Source organism: Phyllopteryx taeniolatus, chromosome 11 (assembly GCF_024500385.1).
Source record: "Phyllopteryx taeniolatus isolate TA_2022b chromosome 11, UOR_Ptae_1.2, whole genome shotgun sequence".
In the NCBI taxonomy this organism is placed as follows: Eukaryota; Metazoa; Chordata; class Actinopteri; order Syngnathiformes; family Syngnathidae; genus Phyllopteryx; species Phyllopteryx taeniolatus.
In genome coordinates, this window is record NC_084512.1 from 9,500,227 (window position 1) to 9,523,347 (window position 23,121).

The window sequence follows — 23,121 nt, forward strand, 5'->3', positions numbered from 1 at the left end:
CTGTAATAACAGTACACTGTTCATCTTGATTTCCTTGCAGGCAATCTCCTTCCTTACACCACTGGCGGTGATATTTGTGGTGAAGATAATTCAGAGGACAGACAAGACAGAAATCAAAGAGGCATGTTTGGGTAGGTGGAGCTAATTACACTAACTGTCCCATGCCATCAAAATCCTTTTTTTCCCCCCCGACTGTTTTATGAATAACATACTGGAGGTCAAAATGAGTCTTAGTTGTTTAAGTTTGACATCTATGTGGTTTGTAAGTTGTCTGCAATAATATTTGCAAAGCAAATCGCTTGCAAATGACTGGATCTGAATTTGGTGTCGTTGTGACGTAGATAGTTACTAATTATTCAAGTAGCAACACGCTCACTCAAATTTGTGTGATGCTGCCTCGCGACACCCAATCAGCATCGAGAATATGCTGCCTTACTCACAACATCCTGAAACAATGGCAGATAAAATGATCGTCATGATTTGTGGGCGCCTGGAAAATGTTGATAACTTCTGCTGAAAGAAAAATCAGCCTGGTTAATGGTGTGTCTGATAAAGTAATACTTGTTTACAGCTGTCGGTAGTAGAAAATGATGGCATTAGAACTTGATGAAAACAGTTCTCAAACAGCATCATGGGCTTATTCACTTCAGCCAAGAGGCTTGTAGAGACTTACTATAGGTGCATGATCAGCATAATTAAATATAATAAAAGAAAATAGGGGACTGTACTAGTGAAAAAAAAAAATAATAATCTTTTGTCCATGCTTCCAAAACATCCATCCATCCATTTTCTGAGCCGCTTCTCCTCACTAGGGTCGCAGGCGTGCTGGAGCCTATCCCAGCTGTCATCGGGCAGGAGGCGGGGTCCACCCTGGACTGGTTGCCAGCCAATCGCAGGGCACATAGAAACAAACAACCATTCGCACTCACAGTCATGCCTACGGGCAATTTAGAGTCTCCAATTAATGCATGTTTTTGGGATGTGGGAGGAAACCGGAGTGCCCGGAGAAAACCCACGCAGGCACGGGGAGAACATGCAAACTCCACACAGGTGGGGCCGGGGATTGAACCCGGGTCCTCAGAACTGTGAGGCTGACGCTCTAACCAGTCGGCCACCGTGCCGCGCTTCCAAAACATACTTTCTCCAAATGTTCTTAGGGTGTTTGGCCAGCTATTATATGATGCTATAAAAACTACAGGATTTCAGCATTGGGATACAGTGTATGTACACAAATTAATATCCCAATGGCAATTAGCAAACTGGTCTCCATATGTGTCTGACACAAGAGTGGAACTCCATATGGGAGATCTGACATCCTCACGTTTGCAGTTTAAGGACCCATCAGACACATGTCTCCTTTGTGCAGTTTGTCCAAATTATCAAGTTGTTCAGAAAGATTTACACTCTTCTTAGCAGCATAGATAGTTTTCATGAATATGTTGAAGATCTAACCTCTTTAAAAGGAACCAGCAAACACATGGGCAAGAAGTTTAAGATGCTAAGACAAAGATATACAAATGGTGTTTGAGGTAGATGGGCATGCATCAGCAGCCAGACTAAGCAGAGCTGCAGTGATGGACGTACACATTAGCGTTCACTAACAGTGTTATCAGCGTTTACTTCTGATAAGCGGTGTGATTGTGGTAGTGTTGGTGTAGAGTGGTATTTGTGTTTGAGGAAGGGCCTGCTGCATGCACATTATACATGGATTTGCTCACTAAGTGACAAGTTTAATTCGGCGTCTTGACCATGAAGTGTTACAGCCACAATTAATCATTTTTACTGTCTTTATGTGGGCTCACATGTGCTTTACCGTTTGAAATTGCCTTTTCGACGAGAGGCTCAAAAAGTATCTGTGTTCACAGTCGTCATTGTAACAAAAGCAATACTTGAAAAGGGCCCCAGCAGTGCAGTGGTCAGGGTGAGCAGTGGTTCATTTGCATGAAGACCATACACTTAAAACAATTTCATTTCAGCAAGGCTTGAATAGGAGGGTGAAAGGTGTTCTATAATTCTTAACCTTTTTGACAAAGCATATCATGGACATGGACACCTACGTTTTAAATGGTTAAAAAAAAAGAAAATCCATGAGTCCTTTCAATATATATAGAGAAAAATAAAAGGGTTACATCAATCAGAACTTATGTCAAAGATAAATGTGCTCCCAAAGGTTAAATGACTTTGAGCTTCTCAACCTTCAGTGCTCCATTCATGAAGTGATATCAGTGGGATTTCCAATTGATCTCGTCTTTTTGGCAAAACAGCAGGGGAAGATTCAAAGGCTTTCACAGCTTGTAAAATTTGAGGTGCTTAATCATGTTAAGAATAGTGTGTGTTAGATTGGCGGCTCAACAACCTTTTATTTGTGCATTATCTTAGAGTGAGAACACCGAGGGAATATGTTTTACTGTTTCTTGAGCCAAGTCTGATTGAAATGCTATGGCAATCTTTCTCAATAAGATATTTATTTGACTATATTTGCAATTTTCCCTCCCGCAGCAGTGTCGCTGGCTCTCGCCCTGAATGGAGTTTTCACAAACACTATCAAGTTGATTGTTGGCAGGTATGCAAAATGACATTACACGTTTCAAAACAGGCTGTTAAACTGGACTTAAGGTGTACAGAATTGACACAGAACTTTGACAGATGTACTGTAAGGCCACCTAACAGAACAGTTCAATACACATCAAGGCAACCCAAAAAAGTGAGCATTTTCCAATGACCAATTACAAATTTTAATGTTTTTCTTTGCATTTTTGAAAAGTTAAAGGTCCCATGCCATCAGAATCCAATTTCTTTCTGTTTCATGCATAACATAGGTCAAAACAATAGGTCACTTTGCGTCACCTGCCAAACTCAGAGGAGTTGAGGAATAAATGGCCTCCATTTATTTTTGGAGAAATGCAGCATTTCGGAACTAGAATTGTGCTGTGTTCGGGGCCATTTCGTGGAGGATGGCTTCATAAAATAAGCATTCACACACTGCTTGAAAGTGCATTTCTGGCCAGCCAGCTGCTACAAGCCATGCAAATACAGTATATACAAGTATACACGTGTTGTGTTTTACTATGATACATAACTATATTTATCATGTTGAATGTAACTGCAGTCACTGTCGCCGCAATCTGTGCGACAGAAGAACGCCACAAGCCAGTTATGTTATAGTGATTGAATGAGACCCGCTTTCAAAATAACCTCATCTCTTTTACTTCACCTATGTGATACATCCCCTCCTATGTGGGGTTGTGACGCTTGGTGACTTCTGCTTCACGATTAGATGAGTAAGACCCCTCCCCCTCATCGAATGAAAGGTGGAGGTTGCTATGAATGGCAGGGCCGCCGACATATCGCCATTCGCCAAGGGCCAATCAGAGCAAAGCTGTTTTCCATATTTAAATTGCGAAAGATGAGAGATCCAACCAGAGCAAAGATTATTCACGTCACTTATTAATGAGAAATCCACCCGTCTCAACTACCAGGCGTAAAAAGACCAATTTGAATAGCTGGAACAATGACTTTGTGGTCATTTACAACTCTTGCAAACCCAATAAAAGGACATCAAAGATTATCAAAAATAATAAATCTGATGGCATGAAAATTGATTCCAGATAAAATGGACATGCAGAAAATACTAAAAGCACTAATAGTCATGTTGTGCTAGTAGTGAGAAACACTTCTACACTCGAGCTCACATGCATACCAACTGCTTGTCAGTTTATGTATCGGTTTAGAATTTGACATACAATATGTACTGTAAGTAATACAGCTCCATTTACAGTATACTATACATATAATTGACTGGAAAAGTGTGTAGAAAATATTTACTTTGAAAGGAAAGTTATGACCCTCATGTAATTGCGCCTGACTAAACTAACACGTTTTACTGCGGTACAGAAATAGTGTAACATCATAGCATGCCAGCAAGATACTGTAGCATGTAATTGCCCAATTATTTCAACAAATAAATTAAAGGCATGCGATTAGCTGGCGACCGGTCCAGGGTCGCCCAAAGTCAACTGTGAAAGGCTCCAACTAAACCGCAACCCTAATGAGGTTAAGCACCATAGAAAATGGATGGATGGATGGAATTAAAGGCCACATGGTACAGAGAAGTTAGCTGACACTACCTGTAAACAATAAACACAGCTTCTTTATTAGCTGTAAGTCACAGTATTATTTGGAGCCTTTCTCTTGGGGTGCAGCTAACAGTGGTATGATTAGTTAAATGTTGAGTTAGACACACTACCAATTTCGAAGTCCAACAGAGAATTGTCTCCTTACTGTCAGGAATAGTACAAAAACTCAAAGACTCACTGCTGACTCACAGTTCCAATTAATGTACAGTATAACCTAATTGTCCTGTACTGCTTGGTGGAAACGTGACCTAAATGTGCAAAGAAATAAATTTAAAAAACTGTTTGTGTTTGACTCCTAGACCGAGGCCTGATTACTTCCAGCGGTGTTTCCCAGACGGACAAGTGAACGCAAAGATGCTGTGCACCGGAGAGCCACATCTGGTCTCAGAGGGTCGCAAGAGTTTCCCCAGCAGTCATTCCTCTTGTGGGTAACAGTCACATCACTTGTAGCTTGTGGAACATAACAGAAGACAAACACGCATACTAAATAAATCGTTCAGAAGGTAGTAATCTGTAATATTTCCACAAGAGAACATACATGGGTTTTGCTGACGGGGTGAGGTGTTGATAAGGTAACATTCTCAAACATTTTTTCTCATAGTCTGTTGTGCATGAGCATTGTTACGAAGTCTTTTCCATCCTCTTCACACGCTCTTTCACTTTGCAGTGGTATTTAATAATTCAAATGGTTTCCTGTTGTCTAGCTGATTAATGTTAAGAGGCTACATGTTTGGAATCTGCTGCTGGCCATACACATCTTAGTGGTGCCTTCGCAATAAACAGTGCATAGGGCATGTTAAAGGCTCCATTTTCCCAGTCAGCAAACGTACGTAGCACCAACGTCGGCCTTAGGGAAGGCACGTCGGCCGGCAGTTGATAACGTCCGACAAGCATCGGCCGAAAAGCGCCGGTTTCCCAGCTTTGATCTGGTTTGCGTCAGCTTGGCTGGCCAGACTGGCCAATCCCATGTTGGTTAGGTGGGAATTTACCGGTTTTACAGCTCAGTGACTGCATGAATCAGAATCAGAATCATCTTTATTTGCCAAGTATGTCCAAAAAACACGCAAGAAATTTGTCTCCGGGAGTTGTAGCCGCTCTTGAATTGCGTCTTGCAATTGACAGCGAACACTTTTTAGACATAAAGACATTGACAAAAACAGTCACTGAGCAATAAAGGGTTGCTAGTTATCTGGTAATCCCGGTACATTTTGTATTTTTATTTTTACAATTGTGCAAAAAGATGCAGAGTCCTCTAGCACTTTGAGCAGTTTGAATGACTAATATAGCAATAGTCCGGTGCAATGACCATTGTGCAAAGGGCGTTGAGACTTCAAGCGAGTAGTACGATAATCTGGGACAATGTTGATTGTGCAAATGTTGCAGATACTCCTCAGTTAGTGTGCAAATGGAGCAGATGCTACTCTGGCATGAGTGGCCAGCATTGGTCAACAACAGATATGCATATGGTGCAGCGTGGCAAGACTACTACAGTGAGTGCACGAGTAATATATAATTGGCCCGAAAGAAATGTGACAACAAACTCAAGACAAAATATAAAATGGCAGCATGTTGCAATGGAATTGTATGTTAGGTGTTTAAGAAGTTGATTGCAAGAGGGAAGAAGCTGTTGGAATGTCTGCTAGTTCTAGTTTGCATTGATCGGTAGCGCCTACCTGAGGGAAGGGGCTTGAAGAGCCGGTGACCGGAATGTGGAGGGTCCGAGAGGATTTTGCACGCTCTTGTCTTAATCCAGGCAGTGTGCAAGTCCTCAAGGATGGATAGGGGGGTACCGACAATCTTTTCAGCAGTTTTGATTGTCCGTTGCAGTCGGAGTTTAATTTGTTCACAGCTGTATTCATTACAGCACCAGCACGCCGTTCACCACCAGCATTTTTCAGCTAGGTTATTTAAATTAAATTGGCAGAAAGGTAAGGAAGTTGTGTGTTACTGTCGGAACAAACCATGTATGCCAGGGCATGCAGTCTGCTAGCCTCACACTCGTATTAAAGTTAATTTGACCCGTTGGCTGTGATTTTCACGGACTAGAACGACACAATATACTTTAAATCGGCAATGTTTTGTCATAATTCTTTATGTAAATGGTGAGCCTTTCATTTACAGTTTTTTCACACTGCTCTGTTTTTAACCCGACCGCACTCTAATAATAGTTTGGCGTGTGCAGTACTGTCAACCCAGTGTAACAGCTGATGTCACTCAAAACAAATCTGTGTAAACACCAAACAAAAGCGCAGGCCATGAGTTTGACGTGGTTTGAATGAAGAAACTTCCTCGATGAGGGGAGATATCGAAGTGTTGTAGAGCTCATAGGGTTTTTTCTTTCTCCTCTGCAGGCTGTAGAAGGAGCAATCGGGGTGCTGATTTTGCTGTTGTTTATTGATGTTTATTAATAGTTATTTTTTTCTCATGTTTTACTTGCAATCTGTAAATGAAGTTTCTTAATCTGAAATCTGTCTCTTCAATACCAACATGAAATTAGGTTAATTTAAAATTTTAATTTTAAAGTCCATCCATCCGTCCATTTTCTTTACCGCTAAAGTCAGTATTGTTTTTCACATTGGATAATAAAATGTACTGAAGCGCCCTGTTTTTTCCTTTGGGGCGGAACAGTATTAGGATTTCCAACTCACCTTGGGCAAGTGAATGGAGCCCTGAGCCAGTGAGGAATGGAGTAGAACGAGAAGCGAGAGATTTGCCACCTGTAAGCTAAACGGCACAGTGAATGAGTCAAACAGCAGACGGTACAGCACAATCGCAAAGGTCCCACATGAATAAAGGTCACATAAAGAAATATGAAGAGGCTACCCTGGCTGGTATTCCATCTTGAATCGTTCAGACGTCGTGTGGTGGTAATTTTTTATTTAATGCCGACGTCTTGGCGACCTATTGCCAATGAGCCAACTCTCTGCAACATAGTAGCGATGGAACTTTTGGTGACAGGCTGACATCGGTGCAACGATGCAATGTTTGCTGACTGGGTTGAGAGTCCGAACGTATAGAATACAGATTGATTAATTACAATGAGCATTTCATATATTCTGTAGTGTTGAGAATATTGCAATGAGCCATACCTCTATAGAGGATTCAATATTCATGTTGTTTACTTAAAATTACATATTACTCTTCAAGAGAAGCCATACTTTTAACAAGCAATCATCTTGAAAGAATGATTAAAATTAAAGATATATTATGAGAAACTGTATGGGTTCAGGTGGGTTCAGAAGCAATTTTGGTGAAGGAAACATCTATGGAAGTATTAACTTTTTTCTTCCAACGCTAATTAAGAGCATGCAAATCCAAGAGCACGCTACAGTATATATTTTTGCAAAGTGGAGGAGCTGCTTGCGTTCAGGAAACCCTTGTGAATGCATTTAATTGCCATGTAACTGTGTGCACTTCCTTGAGCCTTAATGAAATACGATTCATGAACAAGTAAGGGAGATGAAATGAGATGAGATGAAAATACTTCCAACATGGGATCAAATAATCCATATCCCTTAGGTATTAATGTATGAGTGGTAATAGCTCAGTCTTCTAAAAGGACTTGTACAGACCTGGCTTCGGGGGAAGGTCAGTGGGTTTCAATCTGCCATGGCTTTTCTCTGTGGAGTTCTCCCTGTGCTTGTGTGAGATCTCTCCAGGTATTCTGGTTTCCTGCCATAGGCTTAATTCTATGTTAATTGAAGACTCAAAATTATGGATGATATAGCTGATAATGTGAGTTTGGAGGGTTGTCTATTTCTATGCGTCAGCATCTTGCCCAAACTTTAATCATTCCAAACCAAAAAAAAAGTGCACGGTGGTGTATTTTTCATTGAACAACAGACTGCACAGTAAAAAAAAAAAAAAGAAAAAGAAAAATGCAAGTCACAACATTATTTAAACATATCTGTGAATCCAAACACAAAATGCTGTATGCTGAGAATAAACCTGTTTGAGCATCTACACAAAGACAAAATTTACATTAGACTAATTGAGTCAAGGCGGCATGGTGGACGACTGGTTAGTACATCTGCCTCATAGTTCTGATGACCAGGGTTCAAATCCCAGCCCCGCCTGTGTGGGGTTTGCATGTTCTCCCCGTGTCTGCGTGGGTTTTCTCCGGGTACTCCGGTTTCCTCCCACATTCCAAAAACATGTATGGTAGGTTGATTGAATAATCTAAATTGCCCTTAGATGTGAATGTGTGCGCGAATGGTTGTTTGTTTATATGTGCCCTGCGATTGGCTGGCGACTAGTTCAGGGTGTACCCCGCCTCTCGCCCAAAGATTGCTGTGAAAGGCTCCAGCATGCCTGCGACCCTGGTGAGGATAAGTGGGACGGAAGATGAATGAATGAATGAATAATTGAGTCAATCAGTTGTTGTTTCTTTACAGTTTCAAAAAGTTACTTGTACAGACAACAACACTGACAAAATGAACCTTGAACCAGAGCGTCTCAAATGCCTGAAAACACACAAATTGGCTACTGTGTCAAGTACCCAGTGCTTAAGCAGCAACAGCATGTCCTCCTGATCTTGTCTTTTAACACTCTACTTCCCATATATTTGGGCTGGTCACATTAAGGCGGTGTTCATACAAGTTTGGTTTTGTTGAAACAAACTGCAATTGCCTTGCTCGTGTGGTTTGGTGTGTGAACCCTCAACCCAGTCATCTGAACTGCAACAAACAAGCAGAGTGAGACTGATTGAAGAGGTGGTCTGCGTCTGCTTGCAAGTGAACTCTGGTGTGGTTTGGTTCACTTCAGCTCAAATATAAACGCTGCATGGACCAAAGACAGACCACAATTAAATTGGCATCAAAATAGCATAGAGATCCAAATATTTAACAACAAAAATCTGATAATGTATTGGACTCAACAGAGCCAAATATAAGATAACAACTGCATTCAATACAAAATATATTGATGGCTCTGTGCTGTAGTACTACTAGTAGTGGTACTAGTAGCAGTGTTTTCTATTCTTCCAAGTATGACAATAAGCAATGCTTAGTGTGAAGTAGTAAACACAGTTTTGAGGTTGGGGGTTTGAATCCGGGCTCGAGCCTTCCTGCGTCGAGTCTGCATGTTTTCCCCTTTCCTGAGTGGGTTTTTCCTTAGTTCCTTAGTTTCCTCCAGCATTCCAAAATCATGTACGTTAGGTTAATAGAAGACCCTTAATTATCCTTAGGTGTGAATGTGAATGTGAGTGTGAAACGTCATTTGCCTTTTTGTGCCGTGCTATTGAGGTGACCGCTGCAACCAGTCCAGGGTGAACCAAGCCTCTTGGCTCCAGCTCGCCTGTGATGCTGACAGAAAAAAAAATGGATTGGTGGATGTTTCTGTACAGTCCAAGATTAATTTGAAGTGAATGTTTATGTTCAAAAATTGAATCAGCTTCTCAGAAGTCTGCATTAAGAAACACATGTTGGACATGTTCTGGAGATGTTCCCAAAAGAAATGACACAGAAGAACAGCCTTTCTGAATTATTTAACAGCACTATATCTCTGAGAGTGCATCACTGTATTACTGTATTAAAAACCTTTAATGGATATAAAAAGAGAGAGAAGCTTTGATCAAGTATGCACTAGTGTACAATTCTCAAACCAGCACCTTCACCCTCTTTCTGCCCACTTATTGTGTTTTTCCCAAATTACTGCCAACCAGTTTAATTGTTATCGTTTTGGGAGTGGGAGGGAAGTGCTCTTTTAAACCCACCAGCTGCTCTCAATGGCTACTTTTACATTGCCAGTAGTATTCTGTTATACACTTCTCATTAAAGCAGGAATCACACAAATGGCACTGGCAAAATAGACATTTTCTAACTCTAATCAAGATCACAGGTAAGGATGTACAAAGTTGAAAAAAGGTTTGTGTTCCAATGTGTTCTCATGATAATGTCACGATACAATTGTATCAGGTTTGACTGGACCCAGGTGCAGGCAGAGGCGGAAGAAGTTTGTGGAGAATCGTTTATTGGACCTCCGAGGCGTGATGGCGGACCGTTGGGACAAGGAACGTGTGGGAAGCGGTGGCGTGAGCAGGTGGAAGGGCTTGACGCCGTCACCGGAGAGATCAGCAAGGCGGGCAGCACGGAAGGAGCACTGAGGACAAGGAAGAACATGGAGGTCAGAACAGTTGCGAGAAGTAGCGTAGCTTACGTGTGAGTAGAGAGCCGGTGGACCAGGGATGAACATTAATACTCTGGCAGTGGAGTCCTGGATCTGGCAGGCTTAAATGCAGACAATGATGAAGGCTGATTGACAACAAGTGCGGGGCCGAGGTGGTGCTGGTTACTGGGAAGCGAGAGAGAGAGGGCGAGAGGGGTGCAAAGCGCCACCCAAGCTCCAACAAAGGAACTGCAGGGCACAGCTGTTGACAAATAAGTCAATAAAGTTAAAAACAATCTGCTCTGGTATGCTGGGCAACCTCCAATTTGTGCACATTTAGAAATGCCAAGATCCTTACTGAAAACAGGGGCATGATCATGATATTCTTCCAGCACCCGGGATAGGTCGATCGGTGTGGCAGGTGGTTGAGGTTTGGTGGAGGGCGGCATGGCAGAAAGCAGACAGTGCGAATGGCAGTGAGGAATCCACCTGGTGATCGATAGGTGGGTCCAGTCTATGGTGGGGTTGTGCTTCATGAGCCAGGGAATTAGACGAATAGATAGGCAAATAGATAATGAAATTAGTTCCTCGAGTGAGGAGGGCTTGTCCCGGGCTGCAAGCTCGTGCTTGTGCTGCTCAGAAAGCCCTTTTAAAAAATATATACCCCTTAGCACGGCGTCATCCAACCCGCACTCACCCGCAAGAATTCTAAATTCCACCGATTAGGATGCCATGGAACTAGAGCCCCGAGTAAGCGTAAGGAGGCGTCGAGTGGCTTCCCTGCCCTGAATGGGATCTTCAAAGACTTTTTTTAATTCTGTGGAAAAGGAGTTAAATGACGCGAGTACCAATTGTGCCATAACGCTGTTGCCCATTTAGCAGCTTTTCCGCGTAGGAGGTTGGTGACGAATGCTTCCTTGGATTGTTCAGTTGGGTACCTTAACGGTTGCAGATTGAATACTAGGGAGCAATTTAAGAGGAATTGGCTGTATGAACCTAAGTCCTCGGAGTAGGGCTCGGGTGGAGGAACATGAGGCTCTTTGTACGGGAGGCGGGATGGATCGGCGGCTGCGGGCTCGGAAGGACTACTCACGGGAGGATGGACGGACTGCACTTGGGAAGAAAGTAGGGATACTTGTTGAGAGAGAGTGTTTAATGAGTCCATGATCTCACGGAGAACTTTGTCCTGTCTTCCAATGTGGGTGCCTTGGTGGATGACTGCTTCTCTTAGCGCCTCCGGGATTGCTGGGTCCATGATGGCCAGAGTATTCTGTCACAATGCAATTGTATCAGGTTTGAGTGGACTCAGAAGCAGGCGGAAGAAGTTTTTGGAGGTTTATTTGGATTGTATTTAGAGTTGGACCTCCAAGGCCTGATGGCAGACCGTTGGGACAAGGACCGTGCGGGAAGTGGTGGGGTGAGCACGTGGAAGGGCTTGATGGCGTGGCTGGAGAGATCAGCAAGGGGGTGAGCACGGAAGGAGCACTGAGGACGAGGAAGAACATGGAGGTCAGAACAATTGCGAGAAGTAGCGTAGCTTCTGTGCGAGTAGAGAGCCGGTGTACCACGGATCAATGTTAATACTCTGGCAGTGGAGTCCTAGATCTGGCAGGCTTAAATGCAGGCAATGATGAAGGCTGATTGACAACAGGTGCGGGGCTGAGGTGGTGCTGGTTACTGGGAAGCGAGAGAGAGAGGGGTGCAAAGCGCCACCCAAGCTCCAACAAAGTAACTGCAGGGCACAGCTCTTGACAGATAAGTCCATCCATCCATCCATTTTCTGAGCCGCTTCTCCTCACTAGGGTCGCGGGCGTGCTGGAGCCTATCTCAGCTACTGGGCAGGAGTCGGGGTACACCCTGAACTGGTTGCCAGCCAATCGCAGGGCACATAGGAACAAACAACCATTCGCACTCACAGTCATGCCTACGGGCAATTTAGAGTCTCCAATTCATGCATGTTTTTGGGATGTGGGAGGAAACCGGAGTACCCGGAGAAAACCCACGCAGGCACGGGGAGAACATGCAAACTCCACACAGGCGGGGCCGGGGATTGAACCCGGGTCCTCAGAACTGTGAGGCTGACGCTCTAACCAGTCGTCCACCGTGCCGCCGACAGATAAGTCAATAAAGTTAAAACAAGTTAAGAACTAAATTGGTTTCAAAGAAAAAAAAATAAAGCTGCTAGAATGGCACAGCCAATCACCTGACTTGAATCCAATCGAAAATTTATAGAACTGAAACTCAAGGTAAATAAAAGAAGCCCATGGAACCTTCAAGATTTGTAGACTGCTTGTGTGGAGGAATGGGCCAAAATCACACCAGAACAATGCATGTGACTAGCTTCTCCATTCAGGAAGCGTCTTGAACCTGTCATTGCAAACAAAGGTTTTTGTACAAAGTATTAAATAAATACCAGTTGGTGTCTTCAATACTTTTTCCCTGTCATTTCACATTATTATACATAACTTACTTTCTGAGCTTAAAGAGGAAACCAAAATACCAAAGAAAATGTAATCATAATAATATTCTGCATTTACTGCATATAATGCCTTCAAGGTACCTTAGGATGCTTAAAAACCCACGCAAGCACAGGGAAAATATGCAAACTCCGTACAGGAGAACTTGAACCCCAAGATTCAAACCAAGAATTTCTTGACTGTGGGGCAGACGTGATCACCAAACTGACAATATCTGATGATGGATGTTGATGCTTTCTAAATACAGCTATAGTATGACTTCTCTATTTGGAACATTTAAATTCAAAACAGCAACATTTTCAAACATTTCTGAACTTTGTCACCACTTCATCTCCATTCTGATGTCTGTGCAACAATCAAAAGTGTAAAATGTCTCAGCAATTGTGTCCTCTTCACTTCTGAACAACCCGCTCTCTCTCATTAGTAATCAATGTTTTTTGTCTCACTGGATTTACCTCTCAAGACTTCTCAACAGCATAAAGCAAATTCAATTTAGTAATGTTTTGTCCCCTTTCTGTCTTTCTCTGTTCTTTCATGGCCATCTGCTGCTGCCTTCTTTCTGGTTATTAGATACACCAACAGGAATCCCTGTGTAACCTCTCCATTCAGAATGAATGAGCTAATTACATTATATTTGGCAGCAGGGAAACACACTATGACGCTCCCTACAAATGTAATATTAATTTTTCTGCCATTGCAATTCTCTAGATGCTGACTGAAGCCAAGTTCGCTCTTCTAGGTTTTAGCCGTTTTTTCTACACTACGCCATCTTTTTGAAGCGTCCTGAAAAAGCCCCGGATCACAATCTAACCGGTCCTCTGTGTGGACTGTTTAAATTGCAGATACATTTCAGTTTTATCAAGATGCCTTAATATCAGCATCATTTAGTAGTAAGATAAAGATGAGACACTCGTTTTTTTTGGGTGCTTTTTTACAACAAAACTGAAATCTAGTCTGGGGTGTTCTCCATTTCACTACAAGGGAAATTTCTACTGTCAAAAAGTTGATGCAGTGAACACTTGAAAATATAACAATTGTCTAGTATAAATGCTTTTCTTATTTACTGATTATTGGTCCTATTCTATCTCTTATAATATGATCGCACTTTAAAATGGTGCATGGGGCATCTGGGGCTTATGTCCAATAGAAAATTGAATTCAGTCATTTTTTAGGCTTGGGGGGTGGAATATGTGTTGACTTTTAGTCAAAAATACGTGCGAAAACATTTTCCCTTTGTGCAATAATTTTTGTATGATTCAGGTTTGGGCCAAAAAATGGTTTGTGTTAATCTTATGTTCATGCACGACACCTACAAGGTTGAAAATCTTTACAACATTTTTTTTTTCAATGAATATAAAAAGTTATTTAACAAATCAGTAAATTTTCAATTAGCAGAATCAGTTTCTGAACAAAAATATCTCATGGGCATATTTTCTGCACCAGAGAAAGGAAAATGTAGAAAAAGGTAAGTGACTGTTGTTAAGGAATGAAAAGTGCATAAATGGCACAGCTAGGAAAAACAATGGATTGGCATGCACTGTAATTTAGCTTCTTGGACAATGTGGTAGAGTTCAGTTGACAACAGTATTGGAGCGAAGTGAAGCATAAACTGAGGGGTGAAAATCCTCCTGAGTCTTTCTGTTTTGGCGGTCATTCTCCTGAGCTGTTTCACTTATTTCTGTGGATGATATAGACAGTTTCTTGATGTCATGAATTTTTTAAAAGATTATAGCTGCTCTGCTACTGTTTTAGATTACCTGTAAAGGACAGAAGAGCTCGTGTTGTAAAAGTAAAGATTTTGCTCTGTAAAAAGTCTTTGGATACAGAACAGTCTCCATACAGTGTACCTTCTGTTTGTGAGGCAAGTATGGAAATCATTACACCGTAGAAACTGCCCGAAATGTTCACGTTACAATGTAAAGTAATCAATCTCAGTGGTGTAGTGGGTTGCCAATGCCTGCAGCCAGTTAAGTGTTTTGACCACCTAACTCATGTCCTTCTACAGCTTCCTGGTCCTATTCCACCAGTCCAGTATTTGCCCTTTTTAGCCCGACAGACCGAAACAGTTCAAGCATATCACGATGTAAAAAGTTCATATTATGCTGGAGGCATATTTTTATCTCTTGAGTCTGGAGGAAGTACTGACATTGGAATTACATTCTCTAAGGTTTTAATAATCAATAGAGACCTGTGACCTGATAACTGTAGACCTATTCTTGATTTATTTTTGGTCTGTCTGTTAAAGCAAATTACACCCTAAGCAAACATTTGGCTGTACTAGGTAAGCCATACTGTATTTGAAAATTAATTGAATTTCTTTTACACACATTTAATTAAAATTGTTTGTATTTTGTGTGTGCAAAGTTGAATAATTTTTAAATGTTCATACAATAAATATACTAAAAAATATACCGGTATGTTTATATCAATCCATCCATCCATTTTCAATGCCGCTGATCTTGTAGAGGGCGACCGGGAGCTGCAGCCTATCCCAGTTGGCTTTGTCTGAAAGGCAGCCTGAATTAATTGCCTGTCAATGACAGTGCACATACTGTATACAGACAGACAGACATTCACACTGTTCATTCATCACGGAGAGGGAACGAAACCCATGCTACCTGAACGAAAGTCAGGCGGATGAGCACCGTCAGCGACTAACAAAGTATGTGTACTCGGTTTCAAATTATGCAATCTACAGTGAATACGTGTATATTATTTTTTTTATCTGCAACAATTATAGTAGCTTCTAATCTATAATATAGAGGATTTCATTTAACAAACCCACCCTGACAAAATACAGTGTTCCTAATCATTAGGCACAGGATCCGTCCATCCATCCATTTTCTGAGCCGCTTCTCCTCACTAGGGTCGTGGGCGTGCTGGAGCCTATCCCAGCTCTCTTCGGGCAGCAGGTGGGATACACCCTAAACTGGTTGCCAGCCAATCGCAGGGCCCATATAAACAAATTCGCACTCACATGCATACCTACGGGCAATTTAGAGTCTTCAATTAACCTACCATGCATGTTTTTGGGATGTGGGAGGAAACCGGAGTGCCCGGAGAAAACCCACGCAGGCACGGGGAGAACATGCAAACTCCACATAGGCGGGGCCGGGGATTGAACCCCGGTCCTCAGAACTGTGAGGCAGACGCTCTAACCAGTCGCCCACTGTGCCGCCCTTGGGCACAGCATTTTTTTTTTTTAAATGGTTGTAAAAAAGTTGGTCTTGGAAAAAAAAAAAAAAAACCCTAATAGTATTTTGACTAAAAAAAGGCCTTCCCGATCCAGTTTCATGTTAACATAGGAGCCCCTCACCTTAACAGCTCTCTCAGCCATTAAAACTGTAAGTCCATAGAGAGTTTCTGCCTGTATCTCATTAGAGGATGCAAGAATTGCATCATAGCATCGCTGTTTGGAGGTACACTCCCATACACCCTGGAAATACAGTCACACATGACAGCAAGATTTTGGAGGATTCTGCATCGAGAGGTTCTTTGTTAGTTAATAGTTAGTTCAATAATGTTGACTGAAAAGGTGTTCTTTAAATCTAATCTTTATTTTGAATATTTTTGAGTAGTTGATACATTGATAGGTCAGGTCAACAGCATGATAGTATTTGTGTTTATGCAGTGTCTTTGTTCTTTTGTATGACATTCTTTTCTCTTTCCAGATCAGCTCCATTAAGCCATTCTAATCTATTATCTTGCGCTGTCTCTGCATTTCTGTGGTGTTAAACTACACACCCCTTACCCAGCTTTTTGCTCTTTCCATTCACAAAGTCGCAATTCCAACTGTGTTACACCATTAATAATATATTAGAAAGTTACCCATTCGAAGGGGTAACTTCCACCCCCATTCCATGTCTCATACAGAACAGGTGGAAAAGTCACAAGTTTTGGTGTGAAAGGGGCTATTGCCTATGCAATGTGACCTATTTCTGCTCTAAGCCTTTCTCCCGATTAGGTATACTCGGACCACCCCAACAGGAAAGTATCCGGGGGGCACCCAGTCGATATAACCAAGCCACCTCGACTGACTATAGATGAGATTTTTTTTTTCTTCCATGCTCCCAACTACTTGTCGATATATTATTGTGGTATTTCCATCCATCCACCCATCCATATTCTATGCGCCTTGTCCTCATTATCCCAGCTGACTCAGGGCCGGATGCGAGGTACACTCTGGACTTGTCACCAATACTAACTCTCCCAGCAACTGACATTAAAAGAAAAACACAGAATGAGGAAGGTAGGGTGCAACCAGAATGCAGCAGATGAATTTGAACATTGGCCTCTTGTCTGTCTTCTCTTAATTAGTTGCATTCTCTGGACTTGGATTCACTTCCTTCTACCTGGCAGGGAAGCTGCAGTGCTTTACTGATCAGGGTCGAGGTCGTAGCTGGCGCCTCTGTGCCATGGTGCTGCCCCTCTACAGTGCGATGATGATCGCTTTGTCCAGGACCTGTGACTACAAGCACCACTGGCAAGGTCAGCTTGAAGGCTCCAACACTGAGGTGTATTTTAGGTTGTGTTCAGACTGCAAACATCAGTGCTATAAAACTGTGCAAATGCCTATGATTGTGTGAAAATGGTTGATTGAAACAGAAACAAAACAAAAACATAGAAAACACCTCGATCTCTGGTTCTATGGAACATCGCACTACATCTTACTAGCCATAAAAAAATTTACTTTTATGAATGATTAAACATATTCAGGAAAGGTGGTCATCTACTCAACCTTGCAATTCAGCCCATTATACCTAGATGGTTTATTTCATTTGATTTTTTTTTTTTGTTTAATCAAAAACTGAATGAAGTTTCACTTTGTTTTTTTACAAAACAACCCCCTGGCTCGAACAAATGAGTGTGCTTTTGATTGTGCCACCCTTGAAGTCAATCCGAACATAACCCTCAGTATATTAAGATGATGGATAATAGTACAGGAATTAAAATGATATGAGCAAGAAACAAAATCTTCCAAACAGCTTTGTCATATTTATGTAGCTGCCTGCATTTTTAACTGAGAAGCATGGATACTTGCTTCAAAGTATAAAACTGAAAACAGAGTGAGTGAGGATTTGATTTAGCAGCCTGTAAGAACATTATTAGTAATGTCTGGAAAGATGAAAAGATTACATTCAACATGTATGGGAGAGAAAATTATGAATGGAAAAAGTTGATGCTCTGTGTGGATATTTCTGAGTTTCAGTGAGCATCGTAAGCATTTTGTGTGGATGAAAGATTAACATTTAACAGAACAAGTAGGAGGTCATGGTTTCATTTGAAAACATGACACAAACTGATTTTTCCCAAGCAGTCGGTAAAGATTAATGGACTAGTACTAGCGCACATAATTTAACCCTACTTACACAATATTACAGTACACAAACGCCATGCATGATTAAATTACTTGACAAATGGATATGGTTCTGTTTAGATTTTTCAAATATGCTACCAACTGCTGATGATGCAGGCTCAATGGAAACATAATTTAAAAATCAGTATATTCATGTACTGGCTTAATCCATGCAAATTTCCTTCTAATATCAATAAAAGGCTCCTGCTGAGGCTTTCACACAGCTTTGATTCAGCAGAAGGGCATGTAATTACTCAAAACTATTTTAATTGTTCATGCTTGTCTGCACTGTTACAGGAGTAAATATGTGGTTTTCCCATGTCATTAAAATTTTAAAAGGCAGATACAGTATGCTACAGTACTAGTATACCACTATTGGCTCTCCTCTGACTATCATTAGTACTGTTATTGGAACAAAATTCTATTGTTCTCTGAAAAGAATTTTCATTAATGTAGCTATTTTGTGTGAAATGGGGATCTGGTAACTTTAGACTATTCTGTGTTTTCATGAAGTCACATCACTGATCTCAACACCTTCACTAGTTGCCTCCCTAACCCATGGACCGGTGGTAGTCCCACCATTCACCATGTTAATATTGAGCCTTTTTTAACTTTTGGTCTACCATATTTCTTGCTCTTGTTCGGCAATGCGGGGGTAATCTACATAAATCGTGCAAACATAACGCACAAGGGGAAAAAGACAGAGACATGGAAGGGGTAACCTTGCCGAACCCCACTGGTTTTGTTTTGTTTATTTGATATGGACATCACAAGAACATTGGACATTAAGTCATTTTTATTTTAGCAGGAGTGCTAATTCTCAACACTTGTCCACGTCAGGCTTTTAAAATGGTACATACAGTATAATACAAAGTAGATAGACTACAGGATTTTAGAGAACAGACATGTTAATTAGTCCTTATTTAAAATCAGTGTCTTAGCAAGTAGTTTCAAAACTAAGTATCTAAATGTTCATGAGGGCACGGTGAGTGACTGGTTAGCACATCTGTCTCACAGTTCTGAGGACCCGGGTTCAAATTCGGTCATGCCTGTGTGGAGTTTGCATGTTCTCCCGTGCCTGCGTGGGTTTTCTCCGGGCACTCCGGTTTCCTCCCACATCCCCAAAACATGCACGGTAGGTTAATTTAAGACTCTAAATTGCCCGTAGGTGAGAATGTGAGTGCGAATGGTTGTTTGTTTATATGTATCCTACGATTGGCTGGCGACCAGTTCAGGGTGTACCACGCCTCCCGGCCAAAGTCAGCTGAGATAGGTGCCAGCCCACCGAGACCCTAGTGAGGATTTGCGGTTCATAAAGTGGATGGATGGCTGTTCATGTGAGCAGGATAAATTGGGCTGTCCAAAAGCTCTTAAACATTGGGAGGATACAATGCCCACTGACACAGCCTCGAGTGGCCAGTCTGTCAGAATTATGACGTCTGGTGATCACTGCTGAAAACAATGATGGCACAAAATTATCCAGACTCCTACCCCCTGTGCGATTTAACACAAACACTAAAACAACCAAATGAACTCAAGGCTAGCCACACTTTTAACAGCCAATGAAGACACTTTTCCCCAAAAATTGGCCACTCTGAGCCCCATCGTCACTGGTTTGTTTTTCAAAGATTTTAACTTGTCCCCTTCGTCTCCCAGCAGAGTGCCAGCATATGCAGCAATGGTGCAGCCCATTAAACCCGAGGGGCATCAGTCTGCACTCAGTGTAAACACAAGCTGGGAAACACCATTAGCCTGGCATTTGAGGACTGCTTGATAAATACTAATAGTACCTCCATTCCTTTGCAGTCTTTATGTGAGCGAGGTCTTTTGAGGTTTAGGCTTACCTCCCAATCACTGTCACTGTGAGGCCATCATATTAATTGACTGCATTAAATCCCAGACTGTTAAATGTATTTGACAGGAGTCAATGAAACATTAATAGAGCAAGCTCATGAATTACTTACTCTCTGAATAGTGGGAATTGACATTATATTTCACTTCAGCCAGAAGGAGAGAGAACTAGAGAGTTTAATAAGATCTAAGAACATATGCTGTTTGTATTGTGTGAAAGTGTCTCCTTCAGAATCTGTAGCTATAGGCCAGTGATTCTCAACCAGTGTGGTTGAGAATTTTTAAATTAATTTTTAATTTTTAATTAATTTAATTTTTAAATTATGTTTGCGTTGAGCCTGCATCATCAGCAGTTGGTAGCATATTTGAAAAATCTAAACAGAACCATATGCATTTGTCAAGTAATTTAATCATGCATGGCATTTGTGTACTGTAATATTGTGTAAGTAGGGTTAAATTATGTGCGCTAGTACTAGTCCATTAATCCTGACCGACTGCTTGGGAAAAATCAGTTTGTGTCATGTTTTCAAATGAAACCATGACCTCCTACTTGTTCTGTTAAATGTTAATCTTTCATCCACACCAGCACCACATTAGTGTGCCGTAAGCGCTCTTCAGGTGTGCCGTGGGAAATTATACAATTTTACATAATTGCTCAAAACATTATTATTTCCAAGAAATAATGTGTCTTTGTTCATCTTTTTATCCCATTGAGGCATAATGACAGACAGAACAAATAAATGCTCTTCTATTGGATGGCAGGAAGTACATACAGTAAATAATGTATCCACTTTTTGTGACATTTTTGCTTGTTGGTGTGCCATGAGATTTTTCAATTGTACAATATGTGCCTTGGGTCCAGAAAGGTTGGAAATCACTGCTATAGGCTGAGGGCCAAGGTCTTTTTATATTCCCCATGCTTTTATGATAGGATTTGGATGGACAGTTACAATATGTTGAAGAAGCCTTTCCATATCCACTTGAGCTCATTGCAGATTATTTGCTTTGCATTTCAGTTTATTTTCATCAATGTTTAAAGAATATACACACTGAGGCAGTATAACACATTCTGTTGCATCCAATTGTTTGTTTTGTAGCAGGTGTTACACGGATAGGCTAAAATTAACAATGGTTGCAGACTTGAAAATATATGTCGTTCTGTGACTATACAGATGCCTTTGTTGGAGGAGTGATTGGGCTATTGTTTGCATACATCAGCTACCGTCAGCACTACCCCCCCTTTCTGCACACGGACTGTCACCTTGCCTACGCCAGTCTAGCTGCCACCGCTCACACATCCCCGCATCCTCAGGAGGATCAGCGGCCCACTGACAATGCCACAACCCTCCCCCTGGAGGGCTTGACTGAAGCACCACTATGACTAGTGGCCACCTCCGAGACTACCCTCAACAGCCCCAGCAAGCCAATGAGCCCACCCCCTTACCACTGACTACATGGCTCTTGTGTACATTCCAGTGGACAGTAAGCCAATCTCCTCCATTCTCTTTTATTCTGTCTCTGTGTTGACTACTTTTATCTTTTGTGTGTTTTGTACTGTTCTTGCTTAGCAGCTGTTAAAGTCTAGATGTTGCTCTGATATATGACAGGATCTTAAGAATATGAAGCATTAATTTTGCAAGGTGGGAACAAATAATCTCATGGGAAAAGCTGAGGGAGTGGTCTGGGTGAAGCCTTAGAAATTGATTGTTTTCGTTGTCATTTGATACTGTTTATTCGGGAATGTATCCTTCAATAAGCAATCTCGGGCAGCTTAGTTGTAAATACTTGGTGTTTTGCATCTCTTCACTTATTTAAAAGGGGTAGTCATGCCTTGGGTATGTGTTCCTATTTTTGGTGCTCATGGTGCTATATGTAACACATATGTCGCAAAGCAAGTAGCAACCATTGAACCATCATTTTCCCCAAGCGAGCTTTAGCGCACAGGTGTCAAACTCAGATCCAAGTTTGCCACTACTGTTTCTTGACTTCTCTTCGAAACTAGTGTTTTAGTCACATGCAGGGGGCAATTGTGTAATATAATGGGGGCAATTATTAGGGGGGTAACGGTACATGTCTTCGGATTCAGATTTTTAGGTACGGAACATATTAGGGAAGGGACAGGAAGTGTAAGTGCCTTGCACTCTAGCCACGCATCTACTCTGTAAACAAATGCACTCCATCTCAGCAGACATCATGGCTAATGATATGCATTTAGTAGTATTTTACGTCAAACATAACTCATTTGAACGCAAACAAGAGTGCATCACGAAAAAAACAATAACAAATGCCAATGGTGTTCTTACAGCATAATAATTCTGACTGCTTAAAATATTACTGTTGCACTTTTGAATCGTTCATTTCCTGAAATGAAGAATTGATGATGCACTTTGATAAAAAGAAAAAAAACCTGTAATACTGTATATCATTTGAACTCCCTGTAAAGTGACATACATTAATAGATTTCGTGGACCGGTGCATACCCTGCACATTTAAAAGTGGGATGTCTGTGCTGGTCTGGGCGTGTTGACAGCCGACTTCAATCCTGTCCAATTGAAGCGGCTTCTTTCATTCCCTTTAAAAAGCAGGTGCAATAGACTCTCTATATGCAGAAGAGGACGCAGCGATCCGTGCATGACTGGAGCATTGTCACTGCTCTTGGCCGATTTGATTAAATACAGAATGAGCTGGCGATAACCGCGGGGATTTAAATACTGTATGTGTGCGGACCTCATGTTATCCATCCCTCTTCCCCACCCATTATTAGTGTGCCCCCCCCCCACCCCACCCCCAACCCTTAGCTTGGTACTGGCCATTGGGATGATTTAACAAATGTAATAATGATGATAATAATAATAATGGGATCAATGAATTGCTTCATACAATGATTTGGAGGGTTTGATGTCCGTTGTTCAAATATTTATGAATTGAATACGTCTGATCCATTACTCATGCCCACGGAGCTCGTGTATCTGTCTGCCTGTCCGCAAGAAAATTCAGTAAAATCGCATTGGACCAGACGTGGTCTGTGCAGGCGTAATTTAGTTTTATGTTTTGCATTTTGTTCCCTTACTCTACCGAATGTGAACCAAACTGGGACCTTAAAACCAAGGTAGCCTACGTACCAAACATTGGTATTTGGCATACCGTTAAACCCCTAGTAATTATAAATTCATACGGATTTACAGTTGTAAGCGGC

General features: G+C 41.6%; 1 protein-coding gene across 1 annotated transcript in view; it reads left to right on the top strand.

The window, feature by feature from the left end:
• plpp4 (phospholipid phosphatase 4) overlaps window positions 1-23,121 on the top strand; it is a 70,295-nt gene that overhangs the window by 43,824 nt on the left and 3,350 nt on the right. Inside the window, exons 3-7 of the mRNA XM_061790938.1 lie at window positions 41-131; window positions 2,500-2,563; window positions 4,436-4,560; window positions 17,036-17,206; window positions 21,098-21,407. Of these exons, the coding sequence (XP_061646922.1) occupies window positions 41-131; window positions 2,500-2,563; window positions 4,436-4,560; window positions 17,036-17,206; window positions 21,098-21,306 (660 nt within the window). The 3' untranslated portion in view covers window positions 21,307-21,407. The remainder of the gene's footprint in view (window positions 1-40; window positions 132-2,499; window positions 2,564-4,435; window positions 4,561-17,035; window positions 17,207-21,097; window positions 21,408-23,121) is intronic.